This window comes from Octopus bimaculoides, chromosome 18 (assembly GCF_046866305.1).
Source record: "Octopus bimaculoides isolate indiv1 chromosome 18, ASM4686630v1, whole genome shotgun sequence".
In the NCBI taxonomy this organism is placed as follows: Eukaryota; Metazoa; Mollusca; class Cephalopoda; order Octopoda; family Octopodidae; genus Octopus; species Octopus bimaculoides.
The window spans coordinates 3,850,097-3,870,946 of NC_142945.1; the positions used below are offsets into that span (position 1 = coordinate 3,850,097).

Here is a 20,850-nt window from a genome sequence, read left to right on the forward strand (position 1 = left end):
ATTAGATTGGCACTGTCTTCATCGATCGCAGAGGCAAAGCTGACTTCGAAAAGATTTGAACTTAGAACCCAAAGTGCCGGCATAGATATTGAAACGCATCCTGCCGAGGCTCTAACAATTTCACCAATCTTCCGCCTTTAACAGCCACCTTCATTGAGCTCTGAACGAAAAATCGCTCAGTCCACTTTGACGATGTTTGAACTTGAGATGTAAGGAACTGGAATAAATGTGGTAGAACATTTCTTCCAAACCTTTAACGAGTCTGCTATTTTTCCTGTGGTAATGTCTTCATCAATCACTTTGATCTTGCCTTTTACGAAGATACAGTAACATACTCCAGCATCACATCATCCAGAAGATGAGACTATGAATGTCCAGAAGCGTTGGTGATGAATTAAGGAACCTCACTGTTCCAAGTATATGCAAATAATGGGGTGGATTTGATTGACTAAAGTCTTCAAGCAATAAGATCTTAAAATAATGAAAACTGTGATGTTGTATGATTTTAGTGGACTTTTGTTTGAAATTTTTAATATTCATTTCTCATTTCTCATGTAATTTCTTATTTAAATCCATATTAAATTTATACGTCAGTTTTATGTGCATAAATAAAAGCTTAAAGCTTAATCTTTCGACACCACATTTATCATATTTGTTATTCTTGTTTCATATTTGTAGCCTTAGATTATATTGAATGATATTAATCAGTCATAAAATTTCTGCATTGATATATTGATAAACAGTAATATGATGAGCGTGATTTCGACCAGTGGAGACGACAAAGTATGATGGATACAATTAGGGCGATATATACTTAGATATGTGCTTACATGTGCAGACTTGATGATTGTAGGAGCTGTTCTAGGAGCGAATGGTTAAGCTTGCTTCACAGCTACAAGATCACGATTTCGATCCCACTGCGTTGCTTCTTGGGTAAATGTTATTTTCTATAATCACAGAGCGATCCTTGATTGTGAATGAATTTAGATAGATGGAAATTGTATAGAATCTCGACAGGTGGATTGTACTTGTATTCCAAAAGATATAACCTTGTTGTACATAGTTTGTCACACTTCAGGCAACGAGCTGGCAGAATCGTTAGCACGCCGGGCAAAAAGCTTAGCGGCATTTCATCCATCTTTACGTCCTGAATTCAAATTCCGCCGAGGTCGACTTTGTCTTTCATCCTTTCGGGATCAATGAAATAAGTACCAGTTGAGCACTGGGGATCGATGTAATCGACTTACTTTTCTTGAATTGCTGACCTTGTGCTTATAGTAGAATTATTATTAATATTGTTACAGTAATTGATCGGAAGGGTGAATTGGCAGAATAGCTAGTGTGATATTCAGTTACCACTTTTTATATTCTGAGTTCAAACCACGGCAAGGGCAATTTTACTCTTCATCCTTGGAAGAGCAATAAAATCCCAGTCGAATACTGACACTTTCCATCATACTCAGCAAAAATAAGCCGAGATTTTTCATCAAATAATAATAATGATAATAATAATAATAATCCTTCCTACTGTAGGCACAAGGCCTGCAATTTGTGGGAGGAGATAGTCGATTTCATCGACCCCAGTACGTAACTGGTACTTATTTCATCGATCTCGAAAGAATGAAAGGCAAAGTCGACTTCGACGGAATTTGAACTCAGAACGTAGTGACGGGCGAAAAACCGGTAAGCATTTCACCCAGCGTGCTAACGATTCTGCCAGCTCGCCATCTTAACAACAACAACAACAATAATAATAATAATAATAATAATAGTAATAATAATAATAATGGTTTCAAATTTTGCCACAAGGGCAGCAATTTGGGAGAGGAGGGGATGAGTCGATTACATCGACCCCAGTGTTCAACTGGTACTTATTTTATCGACCCCGAAACGATGAAGTGCAAAGACGACCTCGGTGGAATTTGAACTCAGAACATAAAGACAGACGAAATACCGTTAAACAATTTTACCTGGCACGCTAACGATTCTACCAGCTCGCCGCCATAATAATAATCCTTTCTGCTATAGGCAGGAAGAGAGGATGCAAGTCGATTACATCGACCCCAGTGCGTAACTGGTACTTGTTTTATCGACCCCGAAAGGAGATGAAAAGCAAAGTCGACCTCGGTGGAATTTGAACTCAGAACGTAAAGACAGACGAAATACCGCTAAACATTTTTCCCGGCGAGCTAACGATTGTGCCAACTCACCAATTTTATAATAATAATAATAATAATAATAATAATTATAATTATAATAATAAGCAGTTAGTACCTGTTGATCACTTGGGTTAATGAAATCGACTTAATCCAGCAAAAACATTGCTGGCCTTGTGCCTATGGCAGAAAGAATTATTAAGAATGAAGAAACCGAAGCTTATTAGTCACGTGACATCCGTTCCGAGTTCCAACCACGCCGAGGTTGACTTTGCCTTTCATTTCCACCAAATTCAACAAACAATTAAAAGAAAATGGAAAACAAAAACGCATTGAATTGTGGGATGGAAATCGTAATGTAATGCTGTATTACTTTTAGCAGAAGAAGAAAAAGAAAACAATGGACAGCTTCCAGTTCACATGCTTAAGGAGGGCACTCGACATCAAGTGGCGGCAAAGAGTGTGAAATGACACAATTGAGACAAGAGCGAGAATCAACAGGATCAGTGACGTAATCAGATGCGGATGCTGGAACCGGATTGGCTACGTCCTCAGACAAGATCGAGAAAGCGATTGCATGGTGGCACTAAAGAGACAGCCTGAAGGGGAAAAGAGCAGCAGGGCGCCCTAAAACCACATGGCAAAGGACCATTGGCAAGAAAAGGAGACAAGGAGAGTGGAGAAGCTGGAATGAGAGCAAGACAGTGGCAGAAAACGGAGCTGGTTGGAAAGATCGTGTTGTGGCCATATGTGCCTCATGGCATGAAGAGAACTAATTAACTAATATTAGTTTTGGCGCTCTTAGGTTACCGGGAATTGGGGGTTAATCTGGACAAGATTTCCAGCAAAGGCATCTTGGGCTCTCAGCAGGCCTGGGGGTGTATAAATCTATGTAATTTCTTTTTTCTAAGAAAATATTGCCTTTAAATGCAGGAATATAAAAGTAACCTGTAAGGGAGAGGCATAAAACATTTATAACCAATTATCTAATCAATGTTTGCTTATATAAGTGAAAATAAAGAAAGTTGTTGTACTTTGGGAGGGTCATGCACCCAATAAACATACACACAGGTGGTAATTATTAAATGCCAGAATATAAAAAAGAACCCTTCAAGTATGACGTATAAAACACTTATTGCCACCCATTCAATCAAAGTCTGTTAGTATAAGAATAAAGAATATTGTTGTATCATGGGTGGGTCATATTGCCAACAAACACACACGCATTGGTTGTACTTTTACTTTAGTTTTAGTTACATTATTTACTAATTTTCATAAAAGTTTTCGGTACACTGCTGTGACCTTCCCAATGGTTTCACATTCATGCAAAGCCTATAACAAAAGCGAAATAAAAGTAAGGGCTTTTTTTTTTCTTAAATAACTTTTTCGTATGATTGTTGTTTTCGTTTAGTTTTCAAGTCATGGATTTTTTCCTTCTTCTTTACTTATCATTTCAGTCCTGGCCTGACAACAAGTTAGATATTTTAACACTTTTGCCGAATGAAAGCTTAGATAAACCTTCTGGATGATAGTTAACCAGAGTTTAATCTTCTTCCTCTTCAAACAAGTTTCCCAGCTGTTAATGAATCGACGGGTAAGTCTTTGATGTCAGATTTGATGGGAGTTTAAACTTGGCAGCTAGATCTCTTGATCTACCCAAGAATCGAAATAATGGATATGGTTAGACTCTTTGGTGCTTTAGGTTGAGCAATAATATGTTTAAATGATGTACAAACCATTATGGCTATCTATCTATCTATCTATCTATCTATCTATCTATCTATCTATCTATCTATCTATCTATCTATCTATCTACTTATCTATCTATCTACTTATCTATCTATCTACTTATCTATCTATCTACTTATCTATCTATCTACTTAACTATCTATCTATCTATCTATCTATCTATCTATCTATCTATCTATCTATCTATCTATCTAGCTATCTCTCCTTCTGTCTATCTATTGACAGAAATGACGGATTAAGGTCCCAGAAGAGAATAAGTTGTTAAGGGATACTCAACGTGGTGACCAGTGTCCTAGATGTTATGTATCTGGGTTTTGGGAGAGTTTTCCAGTCATTTGAACTTGGAATAATACGACTCAAGCATACGTGATTCCAATAATTAGAAATCTCAAGCATACGTGACGTCAGCAATAGGGTAAACCAGCCGTACGTGACGTCAGCAATTGGGTAAACCAATTATGCGTGACGTCAACATTGGGGTAACCCAAACATAAGTGACGTGAACGATAATATATATCAAAAATACGTGACGTCGGCAATAATGGTTTCTGATTTACGGACAGTAATATTGATGGGAGTTGAAATAATCGATATCTTCGACCCCAGGATCTGACTGGTACTTTATTTCATTAACATCGGAAGGATGAACCACTATCAATCAATCAATCAACTCAATCACGACCTTCGAATATGCAGGAACTAAAGATATTACAATTTCGGAATGGAAATCTCTGGAAGACTTGGGAATTAAATGATGCAGAGCAGACGGTTGTCTAGAAGACGGGTCCGAAGAACACGAAGAATAAACACACAAGGGGTCAGTTTTTTTTTTCTATGAAAGATTGGTTGTCAATCATTTTTCATCTATGGAATTTAACATTTTAGTCTGAAAAAAGAGTCTGTGCCCATGGACTTCATAGGATCTCTAAAACAAGTGAGATCTGCACCAAGGGGTTGATCTATTATTATACTTTTAATAAGGAGAGAGAGAGAGAAGGCAGTTAAGGTTACAATTGTTTCGTTAAAATGGTTTTCTTTTTTCGTTCATATTTCTCAATTCATACGTCTTCAATTTTTCCGTCGGTCGAACCAATCCAGCGAGCTTGTCGTCCCAAACCTGCCTCTGTACAACTGTTGTATTCGTTCATACCTTATAGATAACCGACAAGACGATGACGGCGGTGGTAGTCGGGGGGAGGGGAAGTGAGAGCACACTTTAAACTTTTACTCACGACATACAACACTACACTTCACTTCACTTCACCTCACTGACTGACTGACTGACTGTCTGTCTGTCAGGCTGACTGACTACGAGCTGAGTGAGAAGACTACATATGAATGAATGTTACTCCAGTTGAATCATACATACATATTATTTGTCGGGGCTGTTTATAGTTCATGCATATAGATAGATAGATAGATAGATAGAGAGAGAGAGAGATTTAGAGAGATAGAGAGAGTGATGGGGGGGGGGGCGAGGAAAGTGATGCACGAAGTGCCTCGAGGTGGATGATGGACCTGACGGGACTTCGTCACCGCTGCCGCTGCTTGCCTGCTTCCACTCTGACGTTGATACAACTTGCTCGCGCTGTTCGTGGGTCCTGTCCTTGTTGTTGACGTTATTGTTGCTGTTCCTGTATGTACTTCAATCTTCCTCTGTTTCGTCGAAGCCAGGCGGTTAACTTTCCACGAACACACTTACACAGGGCCACATATATACATATATGTGTGTGTGTGTGTGTGTGTGTGTGTGTGTGCATATATATATATATATATATATATATATATATATGTGTGTGTGTGTGTGTGTTATTTCTTTACTACCCACAAGGGGCTACACACAGAGGGGACAAACAAGGACAGACAAACGGATTAAGTCGATAATACCGACCCCAGTGCGTAACTGGTACTTATTTAATCGACCCCGAAAGGATGAAAGGCAAAGTCGACCTCGGCGGAATTTGAACTCAGAACGTAGCGGCAGACGAAATACCGTTAAGCATTTCGCCCGGCGTGCTAACGTTTCTGCCAGCTCACCGCCTATATGTGTGTGTGTGTGTGTGTGTGTGTGTGTGTGTGTGTGTGTGTGTGTGTGTGTGTGTGTATCTATTGTTATATTTCGGGACGGTCATCTCTTTTTGCTGCCAAATAAACACACGCACTATATATTCGTTCTTCACTCGTTTATTACTGTTCTTATTTTAACTGATGTCCATTTTAACTGAAGGACAGAATGGACTAAGCGGAGCAGGAGGATACAGGAGAACGGAAAGTGTCGCGGAAGAGGTCATAAGTCTGTGACGAAAGATTTTCGGACAATGGGCATCTCTTAAAATAAGAACAGCAATAAACGATTGAAGAACGAATATATGGTGCGTGTGCTTATTTGGCAATAAAAGAAAAAAAAAATGACCATTCCGAAATATAACACTATATCTTTCAACACAGTTTAAAATCAGGAACCTTGCAACACACACATATATATATATATATATATATATATATATATATATATATATTATATATTATATATATATATATATTATATATATATATATATATATATAAATGTTTCAGTCATAGGACTTTAGCCATGCTGGGGCACCCCGTTGAAGGGTCACGTCTAGTGGCTTTCAACCATCTTTTTTTTTTTTTTGCCTATGTGCCTTTTTGATACTCATTTTACTCGGTTGAGTCCTCATACCCTTTGGATTTTTATAAGAAAACTTATTGTATATTTATAACTAAATATTATCAGGAATTATATTAAAAAATTGTTAAAATATTTTGCGTAATGCAAAAGTATGACGAATCTATTGCACATGAGTTTTAACAACAAACTCTTATATGGCCCCGTCCAAGGGTCATATGGACTCCAGTTGAGAATCTCTGATTTAGGGAAACCAACTGAGTCCTGTACATATTTTAAAGTCCGCTTCTTATTCCATCGGTCTCCAAATAATATTAACCGTGTGAATCAGTGTATCATCGTCCTGGATGACTGCGCTAACATCAGGGAACAATGTTTTTACAATAGAATGGACATGATTAGCCAGAATGTTCCTTGGCATCAACGAGGCCATGTAGAACAGCTAAAGGGCTCAGAGAATTCTGTGATATGGCTGCCCAAGCCATAGACCCACCCCAACGCTTCACGGTGGGGGCCAAGCAGCCAGGGCTGAAGGCTTCTTTTATCTGTCCCCGGAGTAGTAAAAAACAGTACATGATGATTCATCAAAGAAGATAACATTGTCCCATTGAGCCATTGACCACTTCTGATAGTCTACAGACCATTTCTTTGGCATATCATTATTGATGGGGAACAGGAGAGATTTCGCAATGATACCCATCCCATGTTATCCAGCCTTATAAGCTCACGACAAAAGGTGATGGTTTAGATCTAATGTTTTATTTGCTGCCATAGTTCAATATTCTTTTTAGACACAATGCATTTTACCATTCTATGGTGCTTCTCTGAGAGCTTTTCCTTCCGCCCAGCATTATACTTGTCAGACAATTGAATTCTTCTATGAAAGTCAGTTTCCAAACTAATGACCGTTCCAGGCATTGCAGATAAGATAGAAATGCATCAAAAAACATTTCGTCCCGTATTTGTGCCTATTCTTGTTCAGTGGCCGTCCTCAATTCATCGAGTGTTGCCGGTTTGGTATTGTAAACTTCATCGTTTACGTATTCTTATAAAAAAAAAAGGTCTAGTGGTGTGAGGGTGGGTAAATGTGGAGATGAGCTACTTAAGCACTTCATCCAATCCACCTGTTTGCCAAAATCTCGTCAAGGTATGATCTTACATTGTTATGGTAGTGCTGGGGTGCCCCATCTTGCTGGAAATAAAAGTTCACATCTGTGAAGTCCTCTTGAATGCTTCGCATAACACATTATCGAGTAAGTTCCTGAAATGGAATCACAGTCATTGTACGGTCAAACAAAAATGGTCCAATTAATTCCTTTTGATGATAAATCGCACCATACATGTGAAATTACATGAATTTATATATATTTACATACATATATACTTGCATCAGCGCATATATATATATATATTTATATAATAATTACACACACACACACACACACACACACACACACACACACACACACACACACACACATATATATATATAATATATATATATATATATATATATATATATATATATATCTGACTCTAACGAGTTGCCTATACTGCTAAGCGGTTTGTAGGTGCAAAACCAATGGTCAACCTGTGACTGACCATAACTTTTAACTTCCTAAAAAATATATATTTACATACACACAGACACTCACACACACACAAACATACATATTTACATGTATACACATATTTACATGTGTATGTGTGTATACATACAGGGTGTCCACAAAATCTGGGTACATGGAGTAAATAAAATCGTAACATAAATAATCAAATATAAGAAATTATAATTTCTTAAAGTATGTGTTAATTCCCATGTACCCAGACTTTGTGGACATTCTGTATATATATATATATATATATATATATATATATTAATTAAACATTAGCATAGAATTCACTGAATGTGCCAAAATATCAGTTTTTCCTTTGAAAATTAAGCATTTATCATCCTCATTCTGTCTCTGCAAGTAACCACTGGTATAGTAAGTGATAAGGCCGTTGGCTCACTTCACAGATTGAGAGATTCATTTAATACACATTCAAGTCGACTCTCCTTTCAGTGATTCTTTAGACTTCATTTTTTTTATGCATATATGTGTTAAATACACAAACATAGATATAGTTATATATATATATATATACAAAGACATATATATATATACTTTTCTACTCTAGGCACAAGGCACGAAATTTTTGGGGAGGGGACCAGTCGATTAGATCGACTCCAGTACGTCACTGGTACTTAATTTATGGACTCCGAAAGGATGAAAGGCAAAGTCGACCTCGTCAGGATTTGAACTCAGAACGTAAAGTCTGACGAAATACCGCTTAGCACTTTGCCCGGCGTGCTAACGTTTCTGTTAGCTCGCTAAATTTAAGAATGGATATATTAGACTATTTATAATTGTGTTTGTATTCGTTTATATTCATATATATATTTATGTTTATATATATATATTTTAGGTTAAAATTTATATATATATATTTTTATATATATTATGTATATATATATGTGTCTATAAATATACATATATATAAATATATATATGAATATATATATATATATATATATATATATATATATATATATATATATATATATATACATACATATAATCAGTGATGACAGAGAAATGGTTCGATTAAATTTTATTCAACAAGAAGAAAATTTTAATATGACGACAAATATAATACTATATATGGATGTCATATAAAAATATAGCATGTATATACATTATATAAATAATCTTATATATTGATTATATACATACTAGATATATATGTAGCGATTATGCATATACGGCCCTTAATAAATGTATATGATATATATATATATATATATATATATATATATATATGTATAAATATATTTCGTTTATTATAATTTCAGATATATTGATAGATAGATATTGTACTTATATATAAACATGCACATATATATATATATATACACACACATGTATATATATATGATATATACACATATGTATATTTGTATAATATATGCCATATGAATTTTATCTATCTATCTATATATATATATATCTATATCAATCTCTCTCTATTTATATATATATATATATATTTATATATATATGTATTTATATATTATCTATATTATTATATATACATACATACATACATATATATATAAGAACCATTCTCATATTTATGATTCGTATAAAATTAAGTATTATCAACATATATTTCTATGATATTTCCATATTAAATAAATACATGGCTAAAGATATTGCGTATCATACATATATATATATATAACATTGTTATATACGTTGTATTTATATATATATATATATATATATATATATATATATATATATATATATATATATATATATTTAACATTGTTATATACGTTGTATTCATATATATATATATATATATATATATATATATATATATATATATATATATATATATATTTTTTTTTTTTTTAACAAAAATTTGGTAAAAATATAGTATCTGTTAACAATCTTAGCAATTTTGAGCTCTATTTAAAGTTGATATATACATATATATACATGCATACATATATACATATATACATATATATGATGCTATATAATAATTGTTCTCATGAATACGTATTCCTTCTATTCATTTATAATATACATTCATACATACATACATATGTAAACATATGCATATACAATACTTGTTTAAATATATAACGTAAGTTTTATTCCATATTTATACTTTCATATTTCATTCTTTATCTTATGAAAATTATTACGCATACGTTATTTTATCGTCATATATTTTGATATATGTGTATTTCATAAATCTCAAATATAAATAATAGATCGCAATGTTGAAACGCATGTAGTGATGTTCTGAACTAACCAGCTACAGACACACACATAGGCTGTATATATATATATGGCATGAAAATCACGAGTTTAGGTATATATATATATATATATATATATATATATATATATATATATATATATATATATATATATGAGAAAGAGAGTAAAAAATGTACTCGAATTATGAGTATATACAATTTTATACTGTTTAACGCGAATATATACAAATGTACATACATTTATTTATACTTATCAATATATTGTGTATATACAGATACAATTTTATAATATATACATACATATATACATAATGCATACATATATATATATATATATATATATATATATATATATATATATATATATATATATATATATATGTATATATGTGTGTGTGTGTATCCACATATAGAGACACATATGTTGACATATATATACATACATACATCTATATTTACACAGTTTATATACATGCTTATTTTATATATCATAGATTGTTTGTGTATATACTTTACATATATCGATGTATATCTCATTCACATATATATATATATATTGCTCAAATATACATTTACAATATACATATCTATTTGTCAACCTAATTATCTATCAATCTATCTATCTATGTATCTACAACATATATATATATACATATATATATATATATATATATATATATATATATATATATATATATATATATATATATACATATATATATATGTATGTATGTATGTATGTATATACGCGCTTTTTCAAATATATAAACACACACATATGAACCGAACATTAAATTGAATTATCTCAATATGATTTTTCGAATATAAAGAGTTTAATGATGATTCGCATTGACTGAAAAATTTCGTTTGCTATGATGACAGATAATATGCTGAAACTTCGAAATTACTGTCAATATTTTCATTTTATTCTGAATGTTTGCACATGTATGCACTGATACACTAAAATATATATTTCTGTATACATACCTATCTATATCTTTGTGTATACCCCCACTTTCTATCTATTGCTACACACAAATATACATATATACGTACACACACACACATATAGGTGCACACGCACGTATGCTCACCTGAGGGCGAGTCGTCTTTTAAAATGAATATAGCCTTATTTAATTACTGAATTAAAATAATTTTTTGTTACTTAATTTTCTCGTAATTTGCTAAAATCTACGTTCTTTGATTGCACTAATTTGATAAGGAAACGGTTTCGGTTCTTGTTAGTTTTGAATTGCAACCAAACATGGTTCTGTAGACCTATGTTGAGAAGCGTTCCACCGACGACCATTCGAAGTAATTTTTATCAGGCATTGCTTATATACATCATAGGACGCCGTTATGATGTTTATCTCATTTACTTTTAACACGGAAGATCGTTGAGGTAGATTTGACTGTTCTTTTTTACAGGTCGAACCATTGCAAACGATGTCGCCTTTTTGTTCGAACCAACCCTAGTTAATATTGTTGAAATGTTATGCTTTAGTTTTTAATTATTAAATTAATTGTTTAATTTTAGTTAATATAAAAATAAAACTGCTGGAGTAGACTTATGGTTAAAAGCGTTCCATTTATGACTATTTCGCTTTAATTAACTGAATATTGTGCACAGATATACATATATACGACAGACTTCCTTTCAGTTTCCCTCTACCAAACTCACATGGCTTTGGCCGGCCCAAGGCTATAGTGAAAAACGCTTGCCCAAGGTGCCAGACAGTGGGACTGAACCCGGAACCATGTAGTTGGGAAGTAAACTTCTTACCACACAGCGACACCTGCTCTTATCATGAGTAATTCTATAATTAATATTCTATTGAAATCAATTCTGTTCAATTTAAAAATCAATCAAGTTATTGAATTATTGAAAATTAATGGAATTATGACAGTGACATGATCCTATGTGTACGACGAAACTTTTAGAAACTTAAAAAATGCTACAACTGCAGAGATGTACTTTAAATTTGTCATGTCGTTTCGTATTATGTTTATTGTAAAAGCACGGAAAGCTAATGCCTTGTAAGCAAATTTAAGAATTCGGGTTTTATTCACATTTTTAACAACTTTTGTGGCTAAACCGTGAGTTATACGATGTCAGCTTATCGAAATAATTTTTAAATTCAATATGGGACCAAGTGTGTAACTTAGGATGTGAATAAACTTGTTTTATCGTGTACACGAAGTTTACTAACTTCCTACACTTGGAAGTACTTACCTACTATATATATATATATATATATATATATATATATATATATATATATATATATATAGTTTACTAATTCCCTACACTTGGAATTACTTACCTACTATATATATATATATATATATATATATATATATATATATATATATATATATATATATATATTAAGCCCTTCAAGGCGGTGCCCCAGGACGGCCACAATCCATAACTAAAAGATAAGACCTAAAAAGTATTTGCGGTGTTTTTTCTCATCAAGAAAGAAATGTACTTTTAAAACTGCAAGGTCAAGTTTTCCAAGGAATCTTTGAGGAAAATACTAGAATGCTGTAACTTTTGTTGGTTTTAACTTCAAGACAATGCCGAGCTTTTGGTCTTCTGATATAATTCCATCTACATCTTGGACGCTTTATAGGAACTAGTAAATCAAACCACAGTATTTCACTGGTACTTTGTTTCTATCTTGGTTTCTTTTCTTCTATTATAATTCCATTCACATCTTCAGTGCTTTATGGTAATGTTATATGGACCCCAGTATTTTACTGGTACTTTATTTCATCGGTGTCATTGAAGATGGAAAGTCAAGTTAATCGTAGTCGCCTCTTATAAGTTCCATTATGGTTCCAATTGTATCTAAGATGTTTTATAGAAATATTAAATCAGCCCTGTTTTTCTTAAATTTTTTTTACTGATACTTCATCTGAGTCTATTGTGATTCCATTCACATCTCCATTGTTTTATGAGAACAACAAATAAACCCCAGGATTTAGTTGGTACCTTATTTTATCGACATCAGAATAACGAAAGGTAAAGAGTTCTTTTATAAATCTATTTACATTGAAGATATTTTATAGAAATATTCAAAGGATCCTAGACCTTCACAAATGCTTCAGCATATCAGTACATTGCGGATTTTTCTGACTATTATATGTAAATTTATATCGCGGACCACTCAGTATATCGTGGGTTTCTGCGGCCGATAGGTATTTATATTTTTTAGATCTTAATTATTTCTGTAGGAGGTTTTGGAACGTAACACACGCGATAGTCGTGGGATTACTGTACTTATTTTATCTAAACCAGTAGGTCTCAACCATTTTTTTTTTTTTGTCTGTGGACTCCTTTGATTCGTATTTTATTCGGATGGACCCACGTAGCCATTCAATGTTTAAAAATATCCTATTATATTTTGTAATCAAATATTATTAGGAACTGCATTAAGAAAAACTGTTAAAATATTCTTTGTATTGTAGAAATAAAACTAATTTATTGCTCGTAAATTCCAACGAAAAATCTTATATGGATCCCACAAAGATCATATGGGACCCCTGTTGAGAACCACTGATATAAATCTTTTATTATCTTAGATAAAGCATCGTAGATACTTAAATAGTAATAGTAGCTCAATATAAGCATGTAATGTCTGCTTTATTTTATCGACCCTGAAGGAATGAAATGTGGTGTAGGTTTCGGTGGAATTCGAACTCAGAATGTAAAATCTGTAACTGCAAACCGCAAAACACTTTGTTCGTTGCTCTCTCGATTCTACCAATTCACCGACGTTCTTCTTTACGGTAATGATACTTTTCATAAACCACAAGACTTCAAATTTGAGGAATTGGTAAGGTTGATTATATCGAACCCGTTCCATATTCAAAAAGAGCTTTATTTTATTGACCCCGGCAGAATGAAAGGTAAAATTGACCTCGTCAGGATTTGAACTCAAAAGGCAAAGGGACGTAGTTAAATATAGCAAAAGTTATTTGACTAACAGTCTGATGGGTCTGTCGTTCATCTCAGTAGTAACAATCCTTTCTAATATAGGCACAAGACCTGAAATTTTGGAGGAGGGGCTAGTCGACCTCAGTATTTCACTGGTGCTTAATTTATCGGCCCCGAAAGGATGAAAGGTAAAGTCAACCTCAGCGTAATTTGAACTCAGAACGTAAAGACGGACGAAATAATAATAATGGTTTCAAATTTTGGTACGAGGCCAGCAATGAAGGTGTTAGTGAATTACATTAACCCAGTACTTGATCGGTACTCGGTTAATGATAACGTACTTGATCGGACCCCGGAGGAATGAAATACAAAGTTGATCTTGACTGAATTTGAACTCAGAACTTAAACGGGCGGATTAAATAATGCAAGCCTTTTTTGTCCGATACCGTAAACAATTTGCCAGTTTCCTGCTCTTAAGAATACTTATTTTTAATTTAGGCGCATGGACAGCAATTTTCTTTTTTGGTATGTGTGTGTGGAGGGGGAGGTGATTATAAGTCCCGAGTATCTAACTGGTATTTCATTTTATTTTTCCCGGTGAGTAAGAAGTAAAGTTGAAATCAAAACTTAAAAAGTCATAACCAACCACAAAGGTATTTTGTTCGCCGCTCTTTTGAGAGACCTGGGGTGGAGAGTTAGCCCTTTCCATCAACTCCTGTACTTGATTGGTACTTTGCTTTATCGACCTCTGACAAGATAATATGTAAAGGTGACCTTGGCGGGATTTGAACTCAGAACGTAAAATCTTATGAATATAATGACACTAATGTTGTTTACAGAAACACATCCGGCATATTCTGAAGAACATTATAATCGATTATATCGATCTTAGAAGAATAAAAGGCAAACACGAATCCAGGCAGATTTGAACTCAAAGCCTGAATGTATAGAAAAGGAATTACCACCGTAATGTTTTCTATTTACTCTGCGCTCCAGCGATAAAAGAACTGCGGAGCGGTTATAATAATTCTTTCAAATTTTGGCACAGGGCCAACAGTTTTTGAGGGGAGGATGAAGTCGATACATTAATCCCCAGTATTTGACTGGTATTTATTTTATCGATCCCAAAAAGATGAAAGGCAAAGTCGACCTCGACGGAATTTGAACTTAGAAAGTAAAATCGAACGAAATGCCACTATTTTGTCTGGGCGTGCTAACGGTTCCGCTAGCTCTCGAATGCCAGCTTATTTTATCTCTTCACAGAAATAATATTAAGAATTCATGGTTAAAATAGCTTCAATGCACTTTTTTTTTTAAACCCTAGCATGGCCACCGTCCACTGGCTGAAACAACTCAGGAAGCAAGCAGAATAAAGTTACGATATGAAATAAGCAAATGAAAAATTATAGAAAGATAAATTGAAAACGACGAAAGCAAACATCATAACGCCTTCAGTAGTCTATGAGAAAAGCCAAGATGCTCAACGCTTGTTGTTTTCTCATATATATATATATATATATATATATATATATGTATGTATGTATATATGTATGTATGTATGTATGTCTTGTTTGTTTACTTTGACATTGCTATCTTGAACATGAAATTAAAATATAAATAGTGATTTAAGAAAATGGAAAGAGAAAAGAGAAAAAAAATATTCGATCCTTTTGGAGATGTTATGTAGATTATTATTATTATTATTATTATTATTATCGTTTTAAAGTACATGTGTGTAGTGTACTTTAACTAAAGTACCGAGATAGCATGTATGTGCCGTGTTTGAATAAATTGTAAACAAAATTTCCATACGTACGTTCCATAAACATTGCGTTTGTGAAGCGAGGCTAAATATAAATGGTAAACATATCTATCTATCTATCTATCTATCTATCTATCTATCTATCTATCTATTTTATTTATTTATTTATCTCAACACACACATATATATATGCTCGTAAGATTTCGTTCATCTTGTTACGGTTACTACATCTCAAGTTCGCCCTCACCGCTCAAAGGCACTCAAGCCATGACCATCCCATCGTTTTGGAATGTCCTATTCTACTTTGTAAACTATACGGTAATGGTTCGAGAATGACTTTTGCCTGGTTTTTCTAGCAAATAAACGTGACCGCGTAGAGAAATCGCTATCGGTTTGTTTGTTTACATCAGCTAACAGCGCCATGTGACCAAGATTTTTTTTATTTATGCTTTATTTATTTTCGTAAACGGGATGTTTATGGAAAATAAAGTCGAGACATCAACAAATATATGCACACATGTACAGTGTCAATTAAATCATTAATTATATTTTGGTTGGATTTTTTTTTTTAAGGAGGGAGAAAGCAAGAACGAAATTGAAAAGTCAATTTTTTTCTTTGTGCAAATATTCGACTTTTGCCCCGCTCTAAACATCGCCATTGATGGTCGCACATGTAGAAGCATGTTACACAGAACTGCCAACATTTCTCGCTACTGCCTCTACTGGTGGCTAAGGAAAACTGTGTGAGTGCTGTTGTGCACCATCTTAACTGCTGCTGGGGCTGTCAGCAGTAAGAAGTTAGCTGGCTGATTCTAATTTCACCAACTTCTACCCTACCAACCGTCTGTCGGAACCACCCTAACTCCGGCCGAGCGATCTGGCTGCTTTTCCCTCTTTCTCCATCACTCTTCCTTCTAAGTCTTACTCTATCACCTCCCCCTCCAGCTCATGTTTCTTACTCTCTCTCGCACACACATACACACACACACTCCTTCTCTTTCTCTGGCTCCAACCGACCACGTCTCATTCTGTCTCAGTATTTCTTCCTTCCTCCATTATTCTTCCTCTTTTCCTTTTTCTTTCTTTCTCTCTCTGTCTCTCTGTCTCTCTCTCGCAACTTCTACTGAGACTCATTGATAAACTAAGCTAAGTGAGACAGTAGGGGGGGAAACATTTCCCCACCTATTTTCCTCCTCTGCCTTCTTGTCATCCATTGGCTTCTCCTCCCAGCTTCTAAGCCGCACCCTGATTTCTCCACTATCTATCTACGCTAGGGTGCACCAAGGCTGGATAGGCTGTTTCGGCTGTATAACTGCAACTTCCGCACTCCTTCCCTCTTTCTCTCTCTCCCGTTTTCTCTTTCTCTCTCTCTCTCTCTCTCTCTCTCTCTCTCTCTTCCATCGTACCGTGTGAATGTGGTAGGCTGCTGCAATAACGCTAGGCCTTGACTCGATATTACCTAACCGCCTATTCAAATTTAATTTATGTTAGAATTCTTGAGTGTCCATCACTTCGTTCGTCGTACGTCCCTCGATATCGCAACCCGCGCAACATAGCCAGCTCTTCTTTATTTTTTATATTTTTGTTTTGTTTTTTTTAGATAGGGGACTTAATCCATCACGAGTTAACGGCCCTCATTCAATAAACTAATCAAATATTTGATGATTTTTTCTTCTTTTTTTTCTTTTAAGGAAGAAAAAAAGTTATCAAAAACTTTTTCATTGAAATCCTATTTCCCGTATTCATTTTTTTGTGTGTTTGTTTGTTTATTTTATTATATATTTTTTCTTCACCGGATCACCTGGAGCGGAAGTAAACATATTAAAATTTGACACAATAGTCGGTTCAGCGTCGCCAGCTCCCCCCTCGTACCATTTGCGATCTATCGTCTGCTTTCCTTTCGTATCGTCTGCTTTCCTTTCATTGACTATCCTTGCTTTTATTGTTCACCGTCTCCACTTCCTCCTCACTCACCGTTGTGATTTCAATCGATGGTTCTAGTTCTTTCTGGAGACGAAGATAATGTCTTCCTGATGCATAAGTTGGTGTCGGATGAAACACAAACACCTGGGGTGGGGGTGAAGAATAAGGGGTGTCGTGTGGACACTGAGAGAGGAGACAACGTAACGAACCCAGCCCCTTTGTACGATCGCGGACGCCCCAGGGGTCGCCCGGGTCTCCTGGCGCACCTGGCAGCCTTCTTACACACGGAGTAATTAACGGCCGAGCCGACTTGACCACAGATAGACAATAAGTTGATCGCACCGAGAGCGTCATTGCCTTTACAAATTCGCTTCTTTATTGTTAGAAATCCGCTTAAATTAGCTGTGAAACATCGTGACCATGTAAACGGCTATAGCGATGCTTCGGACGGACAACGTCGGCAAACGCGCTCCATCGACTTTTCTCTTCCTAGTCCTTCTGTAACTATCGGCTTTTCCCAAAACCCTAACATTTTTTCCTTTTCTTTCTTCCTTTCACGCACTCCCTCTCTCACACTCCCGCTCTCATTTTTCTTTTTCTTGTTCTTATTCTTCTTCATCTGTTGTCTCATTTACTCCACCTACGAACAGTTGTTCACAAACACACTTCAACATAGAACACCCGTTTTTGATTTCCAGTCAATTCCGGGTGCGTAGCGGGTTTTCGCCACCTAACATCCCATCTCCGAGAACCGCTGATGCCACCCGAGAAAGCACCTCACGAACATACTGCATCCATGTCTGTGCCCAAGTCACAATGCACCGCTGAAATAGCCCGGCCAGGCCCGAGCACTGAGGAAATACCTGCAGAAGGTGAGTACACGTATATCTTTATCGTTCATTAAACTGTTTGTTGCACCAACAATTATTTCTGATTCTGTCGTCCAAATTCTTTTTCTGTCAATCTTTGACACTGTTTCAAGTAATTTTCTTAAACTGTTTTCCTAATCAAAACGAAAACAGTGTGAAAAATTTTTCATTCTGGAAAAAAAAAAAAAAAGAGAAAAGAAAAAAGAAAAAGTGAAAAGAAAAAAGTGAAAAAATGAAAATATCTCAAAAGAAAAGAAAAAACGTACTGATAAGAATACGTGTCAAACTAGACAGAAGAATATGTGAAATGTCTGAAAAAAAAAAATAAAGTTTCTTGCAAAGAAATCTCGCAAAACGAAATAAAAGGTGGAGGTCTTACTTAAAGATTGTCTGTGAAATAGAGAGCAATAAACCTGTATATATAACCATATCTATATCTATCTATCTATCTATATATATATATATATATATATATATATATATATATATACGAACGGTTGTTAATCAGATCTTGAGCAAATTTTTCTTTTTTTTTTTTTGTCAATTTCTATAAAATAGTATTTTTTTTTTTTTAAGTGAGGAATTATTGGTATTAAATCTACTCAGAAATGTTAGAAATGTTATTTCAAAATAGTTTTTCTAGCATCTTTATTAAGGAATATAATCTGAAATAAGGAATGATATATATATATATATATATATGTATGTATATATATATATATATATATATATATATATATATATATATATATATATATATATATATATATATATATATATATATAACATGTTAGAAAAGCAAGTCTTGCACAAACCTGTTCATTTAATAAGTTTAATCTCTAATTTCAACTTTATTGATATCCAAAAGGAAAGTAAGAAAAATAAAGTTATAAAAATTGGTAGATAAATGGACAGTTAAATAGATAGATGGATAAAGAGATAGATAGATTGATAGATAGATAGAATCTATCTCTGTTCTGTAATAAGAGCAGGGGAAATAATTCTCTTGCACAAAAGTAATGAAAACGAGTCCTAGAATCATTTATGAATACAGCTATTAGTTGTTATATTGTGTATGTGAGTGTATATGTGTGTATGGTGTGTATATAACGTGAGTATATATATATATATATGTGCGTGTGTGTGTGTATGTGCATTTTGTGTGTAAATGTATGCATAAATGCATGCATAACCATGTAAGTCTATATATAAATAAACGATATATGTATATATATAGATGTGTGTAAAAATGCACAAATTCATATATATATATATAAATATATATATATATATATATATATATATATATGCGTGTGTATGTATTCTGTAAATGTATAAATACATACACATATTTACGTATGAGAGTGTAAAAATGTATGCATAAATGTAAAGTATATGCAAAATGTGTGTGTGTGTGTGTGTGTGTATATATATATATAATATATATATGTATATATATATATATATATATAGAAGTGTATGTATGTGTATGTCTGTCTGTAAAAATGTATATAAATATGTATTTTATACAATTAACTTTTCTTAGAATGACAAAAATGATTTCTCCTTGCCCCTGATATTTTCAATATGTCTCTTTTGTCTAAGCTTTTGAGGCTAAGTTTTCCATCTATCTCAATATCTTTAAAATCAAATAAATTTTACATAATTTTCCTTTATTTCCAACATTTGAAGAGAAGTGAAAAACTATAAACCAATACTAATATATATATATATATATATATATATATATATATATATATATATATATATATATATATATGGTAAACTGTTTATTTATCAAAAATATGTTGCCTGATAAAGTAAGCATCTGACAACTTTTTCTCACCTGGGTATGAAGTAATTAAGGAAAAGATGATGTACGAATTTGCTGCCAATAAATTGAGTGTTATAATTCTATATAATGTAAATAGAAGATAATACGTGTGTGTGTGTGTGTGCT

General features: G+C 33.7%; 1 protein-coding gene across 2 annotated transcripts in view; it reads left to right on the top strand.

Annotated features, from left to right (window-relative positions):
• LOC106882341 (protein lin-28 homolog) overlaps nt 1-20,850 on the top strand; it is a 260,465-nt gene that overhangs the window by 38,924 nt on the left and 200,691 nt on the right. The window contains exons 2-3 of one of the 2 annotated variants that reach the window (XM_089365656.1): nt 3,614-3,750; nt 18,720-18,893. In XM_089365656.1, coding sequence (XP_089221782.1) covers nt 18,779-18,893 — 115 coding nt within the window. In that variant the 5' untranslated portion in view covers nt 3,614-3,750; nt 18,720-18,778. The remainder of the gene's footprint in view (nt 1-3,613; nt 3,751-18,719; nt 18,894-20,850) is intronic. The other variant, XM_089365655.1, reaches the window with a different exon arrangement.